The sequence below is a fragment of the Bos javanicus genome, chromosome 7 (assembly GCF_032452875.1).
Source record: "Bos javanicus breed banteng chromosome 7, ARS-OSU_banteng_1.0, whole genome shotgun sequence".
NCBI classification, from domain to species: domain Eukaryota; kingdom Metazoa; phylum Chordata; class Mammalia; order Artiodactyla; family Bovidae; genus Bos; species Bos javanicus.
The window spans coordinates 4,218,532-4,225,797 of NC_083874.1; the positions used below are offsets into that span (position 1 = coordinate 4,218,532).

The 7,266-nt window shown below is 50.1% G+C and overlaps 1 protein-coding gene across 13 annotated transcripts in view; it reads left to right on the forward strand.

Moving 5' to 3' along the window:
* The window catches only part of SUGP2 (SURP and G-patch domain containing 2), a 29,324-nt gene extending 26,347 nt beyond the window's left edge, over positions 1–2,977 (forward strand). For 7 of the 13 annotated variants that reach the window (XM_061421464.1, XM_061421461.1, XM_061421468.1 and 4 more), the window contains exon 10: positions 137–2,977. In XM_061421464.1, the coding sequence (XP_061277448.1) occupies positions 137–257 (121 nt within the window). In that variant the 3' untranslated portion in view covers positions 258–2,977. The remainder of the gene's footprint in view (positions 1–136) is intronic. The other 6 variants (XM_061421462.1, XM_061421469.1, XM_061421471.1 and 3 more) reach the window with 3 other exon arrangements.
* Positions 2,978–7,266: the final 4,289 nt, after the last annotated feature.

A 7,266-nucleotide genomic window follows, 5' to 3' on the forward strand; every position in this document is an offset into this window, starting at 1 on the left:
CTATTTCCTCTTTCCCTTGCTGTCACCCATGTGTGTCCCTCATACCGCGTGCCCCTCTGGCGGTTCAGGCTGTGTCCGTGCCCTGGTGGTCAGGCCGCGGGCTCAGGCGTGGCTAACTGTCCGTTTTGCTCCTCAGGGGAAGCGCGTCGGAAGGGGAGGGGCTGGGTGCCGACGGGCAGGAGCACAAAGAAGACACGTTTGACGTGTTCCGTCAGAGGATGATGCAGATGTACAGACACAGACGGGCCAGCAAATAGGTATGTGTGTGAGCCAGTGGGGGCTCTCTGCCTGAGCTGACGTACCAGGACGTAGAACACAAACACCAAAGTGTCACTCCCCCAAAATCATAAAACTCTGAGGGAAACACTCGGGATGTTTGGCTGTGGGTGCGTCCCGCCTCTCACCTTCCAGGTGTGGCTGAAGGAGCGAGCCCCACGCTCACCCTGCACGCTGCCTGCAGCCTGTGGTGGGCCTGAGCGCCGGGCCGTCCTGTGGAAACAAGCTGCCTTGGGAGTGGCCTTGTGTCCTGCACGTGTAAGGGTGACCTCGAAGCTGGCACCGCAGAGGACGCCACTCGTCCCTCGTCTCGATTTGAGGGTCTTCCAGCCCTTTTCCTTCCCAAGGGCCTTTGGCCTATAAATATCCTTATCTTTCTTCCCTCCTTTTAGTTGTCTTCCCCACCCATAATTTCCAACTCAGTTTTGAACAAAATCGTTCTCTCCCTGAATAGATGAAAACCATTGGTGAGAAAGATAAGGCTTGAAGCAGCAATTACTCTTAAAACACCACCTCTGTCCCGGATCAGCCCTGGAGCCAGTGCCCAAGTAGGTTTGGTGTGTACACAGAAAGCAAACATCTCTGCAGTTTCTGGTGTGGAGGTGCCACCCCCTGGCTTTTCTTTTTCTTAAAAAACAAAAAAAAGACCCCACTTCCAGCCTGCTTTTGCCTTTCGCCCTTCTTCCAAATGCTTCTGGCAGCAGGTCTTCTGCAGGTCTCTGCTGGCTCCACTCAGAAGGTGGGGTTGCCCTTGCAAGCACCAGCGCCCTGCGAGCGCTCAGGAACCAGCTGCTGTCGGGTTTCCTGTCCCAGGACACACTGCTCTCGAAGAGCAGACTTGATCCCGAGACAGTCACGGATTGTGTCTTCTCAAATTCAAGTAGGGAATATGAATCAGGAATAATGAAGCCTGCGCTCTAGTACCACAGCCTGTCGGTCTGAGTGCTGAAGCTCTTTACACAAGTGGATTCGATGAACATGTTGTTTATGGAGTCTCAACTCGTAAATGCATCCCTAGAGACCTAATGAAATTTCACCAATGTATTCAGCAGCTAAATTCATTGGGGAGTAACCATTACACTAACGAAACTTTCCCCAAATTTACATTCTCTTTAAAATCCACAAAGCAAACTAGTTTTTTCTTTTTAAAACCACATACGGAGTGTTTCCTTTGCAGGAAGGGTAGGAGGTGTAAACTCTTCAAGATTTCGTTTTTTGCGTGTGTGGCAGTGTAAAGAATTGTTTTATTAGGGCCTTTGTGCAGAACAGAAAGGATCCTCTTGGGGTGGGATCTGCAGCTGTTTGCTATTTTGAGACGTAAGATGCCGCCCCTTCCAGCTTCTCACACGCTGCCTCTTGCAGCTACGTGTGGAATTCTCAGGCTGTGGGGATCTCTCAACCCTTCATCAGAAGGCAGCAGTGTCGAAGTTTTAAATATGTGTCAAAATCTGAAAAATGAGATCCTGCTGATACTGTGAGTGTGGGGGACAGAGCAGTAAATTACCCCATCAGCCACTTTTATTGGCAGTTACGAAATGCTCATTTTCTCAGATCCTCAGCTCTCCTGGGCTGTAGCCCAGCCTCCTCTGGATCTCTGTCTGCCCGCACTCACTGGCACAGCATCGCGTTCCCCGCTGATGGTGCCTTTCTTCATGTCACGGGTAGTCCCTGAGCTCTGCTTGCTTCCGCTCACTTCTGTTGTTTTGGCAGATATTTATGGGTGGACATGTTGGAGGTTCTTCAGCAGAGTTGAAATAGCCTGGTGGTGTGGTTTGGGGGAACCACAACCTGGGGGAATCACTTCGTTTCTTTTTTAATCCTTCCAGCAGCCTTCCATGTTGGCTGTGGGTCAGGCAGAGTGATGGAACTCTGAGACCTGGGCCTGGCTCCCCATGGCCTGTCGCAGAGCATGCACGCCCAGCGCGCGCCCAGAGTGAGGTGTGCACCCCCAGCATGGGTTCTCGCTCTTCAAGCATAGCTTTGACCAGCATATTCACTTTGTCCTAGTATGCTCATTCTTAGCTTTCTGCTTTTATTTATAAATAAAATAGGAATTCCTAGGATTCGAGCCCTATTCAATCCACAGCCTCTTGCCACTCCTGGGGGTGTCCTGCTTTGGCTGACAATGAGCCTTTGGCACACGTCAAAGGGAACACCTACTTCTTGAGCCTGGAAAGTCCCGTAAACACTCAGGTGACATTTCTGTGGAGATGGCATTGAGGCAGTCAAGGCGTTGTGGGGGCCAGGGAGGAGCATGGCGGCGCGTCCTGTGCCGTCCGTCGGCCGGGGTCCAGCACACTGGCCCTCCGAGCCTGCCCTTGCTCTCTCCGGCAGAGGCCACTCTGCAGGAAGCATGCATGCAAGCAAGCGTGACGTGCAGCTGCGTAGCCTTGTCAAAGTCACAGTGTCTTTTCTGTCATTCTAGTTCCAGGGGCTCTTCCGTGAGGACGACAGGCATCCGGAAAGTGCTAACTCGCCACTTTGGGTGCTTACTGTCTCTGCCTCGTTTCCATCACTGGAAATCATATAGAGAATTTTAGCTTTTTGGTCCTTGGTAAAACCTAGAAGACATTTGTGATGTTACAAAATGGAAGTTTTGGGGGTTTGGGGTTGTTTTTTCTTTTCTTTTTTTTTTTTAATCTAAGAAGTTGTGGATGTTGTTAATCATTTAGCAGTTGAAATAAATGTAGAGAAAACCCAATTTTCCATGGTCTCCATTGATGCATTTTTCAGTCATACTGGCTGGGGACCATGTGGTGGATATGGTGGGGCCTACGTGGAGAAAGATTGTAAAATTGTTGCCTCTCAGGCATGTGCTCCGCCAGCCTGGGCCTCTCTTGACTGCCCCGCTGCAGCTGGAGGGCCTGGTAAGTCACGAGGAAAGCCTGAAGGGTGCCAGAGAGCAGGCAGTGATCAGGGTCAAGCACAGTGGCTGGGTCCACCGTATTTTTTGTGGAGAACGAGGGGCGGGTTGCTGGGTACAGAAATCTGCCTTTGAGAGTGTGCCGGGATATGGGAGCTCTACTACCCACAGTTCACCTGCCCACCTCACAGCCTTCCCAGGGTTGGGATTCGAGCTGCCAGAGTTAGAGCAAGGCCCACTCAGGCTTCGCCCTGACTTCAGAGCCGGCCTGTGGAATATCTTCAGAGCTGTTGCTGTTCCCATATGCGGCCCTGTCTGTCTGCCTGCCCCACCAGCAGCCCCTTGGCCCTTCTGGTGAGGACACAGGCAGGCAAGCCTGGCGCCTGCAGGACCTGTGGGGACCTCCACCTGAGCACAGCCTGATGGGCAGCAGCCTGCTTGTGCCCAGGGTAGCAGACAGCCCAGGAAGGTTTGGGGGGCTTTGTTAGCAAGTTAGGGGTGGAGGAGCCAAGGCCCCTTAGGAAGTAGGACAGTGAACCGCTGCTCTCACTGTCCCAGACGACACCCAGGAATGACGGGCCCACATAATCGTGATGGGGGGCTTGTCAGACAGGAAGCCCCACGTGTGCTGTCGTCCTCGCCAGAGCCCTGGAGGCGGTGTCTGCCCACGAGAAGACTGAGATCCTACAAGGGCCCCACCCACTCTCCTCCCTCTTGGGAGACCCCCTTCCCAGCTCCTTTCACTGCGCGGGGCTGGGGAACGTTACCTGCACAAAGGCACGCAGAGCGAGGTTCTCCACCCAGGAGAACTCAGGACGGTCTTCACCTCAGGCCTATTTCCCCTCTGCGATTTGGGAAGGATTTCTTTCAGTTTGGAAGGTAAAATTTCCTCTGCTACCTTGTCATTTAGGGCTGATTGGAACCTGAACATACGATTACCAGTGTGGATGGGCTCTCCCCACCCCTTCCTCCCCCCTCATCCTCCCCTCTCCTGGGAAGCCTTTGGACCAGGACCTTGAGAAAGGCGGGGTGCTGCTGGAGAAGCTCTAGTCTATGGACCTATGTAACGTACATGTAATACATGAAAGCATACACGTCCAGGCAACATGAGTATTTTCTTTGTCAAAGACTTTAAAATGCAAAACCCAGATAGATGCAGAACAAAGCACAGAGGTTTTCCCTCTTTCTCACTCCCATGTAAAAGTAACAAAAATTCAAGACTCACCATGCATGCTACCTTGCTCCTTGGAAGAAAAGCTATGACCAACCTAGATCAGATCAGTCGCTCAGTCGTGTCTGACTTTGCGACCCCATGAATCGCAGCACGCCAGGCCTCCCTGTCCATCACCAACTCCCGGAGTTCACTGAGACGCACATCCATCGAATCAGTGATGCCATCCAGCCATCGCATCCTCTGTCATCCTCTTCTCCTCCTGCTCTCAATCCCTCCCAGCATCAGAGTCTTCCAATGAGTCAACTCTGTGTGAGGTGGCCAAAGTACTGGAGTTTCAGCTTTAGCATCATTCCTTCCAAAGAAATCCCAGGGCTGATCTCCTTCAGAATGGACTGGTTGGATCTCCTTGCAGTCCAAGGGACTCTCAAGAGTCTTCTCCAACACCACAGTTCAAAAGCATCAATTCTTCGGCACTCAGCCTTCTTGACAGTCCAACTTTCACATCCATACATGACCACAGGAAAAACCATAGCCTTGACTAGACAAACCTTTGTTGGCAAAGTAATGTCTCTGCTTTTGAATATGCTATCTAGGTTGGTCATAACTTTCCTTCCAAGGAGTAAGCGTCTTTTAATTTCATGGCTGCAGTCACCATCTGCAGTGATTTTGGAGCCCCCCAAAATAAAGTCTGACACTGTTTCCACTGTTTCCCCATCTATTTCCCATGAAGTGATGGGACCAGATGCCATGATCTTCGTTTTCTGAATGTTGAGCTTTAAGCCAACTTTTTCACTCTCCACTTTCACTTTCATCAAGAGGCTTTTGAGTTCCTCTTCATTTTCTGCCATAAGGGTGGTGTCATCTGCATATCTGAGGTTATTGATATTTCTCCTGGCAATCTTGATTCCAGCTTGTGTTTCTTCCAGTCCAGCGTTTCTCATGATGTACTCTGTATATAAGTTAAATAAACAGGGTGACAATATACAGCCTTGATGAACTCCTTTTCCTATTTGGAACCAGTCTGTTGTTCCATGTCCAGTTCTAACTGTTGCTTCCTGACCTGCATACAAATTTCTCAAGAGGTAGATCAGGTGGTCTGGTATTCCCATCTCTTGCAGAATTTTCCACAATTTAATGTGATCCACAGAGTCAAAGGCTTTGGCGTAGTCAATAAAGCAGAAATAGATGTTTTTCTGGAACTCTCTTGCTTTTTCCATGATCCAGCAGATGTTGGCAATTTGATCTCTGGTTCCTCTGCCTTTTCTAAAACCAGCTTGAAGATCAGGAAGTTCACGGTTCACATATTGCTGAAGCCTGGCTTGGAGAATTTTGAGCATTACTTTACTAGCGTGTGAGATGCAGCTTATTAAATAACTTTGCCAACAAAGGTCCATCTAGTCAAAGCTATGGTTTTTCCTATAGTCATGTATGGATGTAAGAGTTGGACTATAAAGAAAGCTGAGCGCTGAAGAATTGATGCTTTGGAACTACTGCATTGGAGAAGACTCTTGAGAGTCCCTTGGACTGCAAAGAGATCCAACCAGTCCATTCTAAAGGAGATCAGTCCTGGGTGTTCATTGGAAGGACTGATGCTGAAGCTGAAACTCCAATACTTGGGCTACCTGATGCAAAGAACTGACTCAGAAAAGACCCTGATGCTGGGAAAGATTGAAGGCGGGAGGATAAGGGGACGCCAGAGGATGAGATGGTTGGATGGCTTCACTGACTCAGTGGACGTGAGTCTGAGCAAGCTCTGGGAGTTGGTGATGGACGGGGAGACCTGGTATGCCGCAGTCCATGGGGTCACAAAGAGTCGGACACAACTGAGCAACTGAACTGAACTGCCTGCTACCTAGAGACTTGCTTCCTCATGGTCTAAACAGTCTTTCCACATGAGTATAATTTTCAAGTACTGTTTGTGAATAAGTAATGCCTAGCTAAGGTCAAAATGTACAGAATTGTGTTCCATGGGAAAATAATTTTCCACAACCCAAGGCACCCAGGCCTCAGATCCCTTTGTGTAGATGATTTTATATATGGGCATGTTTTAGACAGAACCCTTCTTAAAAATGCAAATTATACTTCACATTCTATTCTGCCTTCTGCGTTTTTTCACTTAACTTTCAAAACATTTAAGTGTATATATGTCTTCGACTGGTCTTCTCAGGTGGGTGCTAGTGGTTAAGAACCACCTGCCAATGCAGGAAACATAAGAGACACGGGTTCTATCTCTGGGTCAGGAAGAGCAGGCAGCAACATTTTGAGCCAGTCCTTGAGACTTACAGCTGAGCCCTGGGGTCAAGTATTGTCTTCTGCTTCTGGATGTCAAGTGTGAGGGAGACTCCTAAACTACCCCATTGCCCACCTTAAGAATCCCATGGACAGAGGAGCCTGGCGGGCTAGTCCATAGGGTTGTAAAGAGTCAGATATGACTAAGCACACACACATGCACACGGATAGCCTTGGACTATCATTTATCTCACAAGTTCCCCACCCATAGCCACATGGGTTGTGCAGAAACTTTGGCCTGACATCACAGATTACCTTTGTGGATAAAGCTCTAGAAGTAGCATTTCTGGAGCCCTGCCTGAGGTCTCTCCACCTCACTGCCTCCCTCCACAGTGTTCCCATGTCACCCGACTTTGGGGGCAACCCTGGGGGTGCCCTTGTTTCCCCAGCTGTGTCTGCCTTGCCAGAGCGTAGAAGGGCTGTAGATCCTGAAAGTGCTCCACTGCAAACCAGAGCCTGTGACCCTGACCCCTCTAGACCATGTCCTTGCTCTGTACTCAGGACCCAGGCCCAGGTGGTACCCCTCTTGGCTTCCCCTGGATTCCTTTAACCCCATCACCCCCTCCACCCTATGACCTGTGTGGAGTAAGCACAGCTGTAGCCGATGGTTCCCAGAGTGGCCATCGACCGGGATAGGGGACCCTGCCTCTCCAGGCCTTGACTT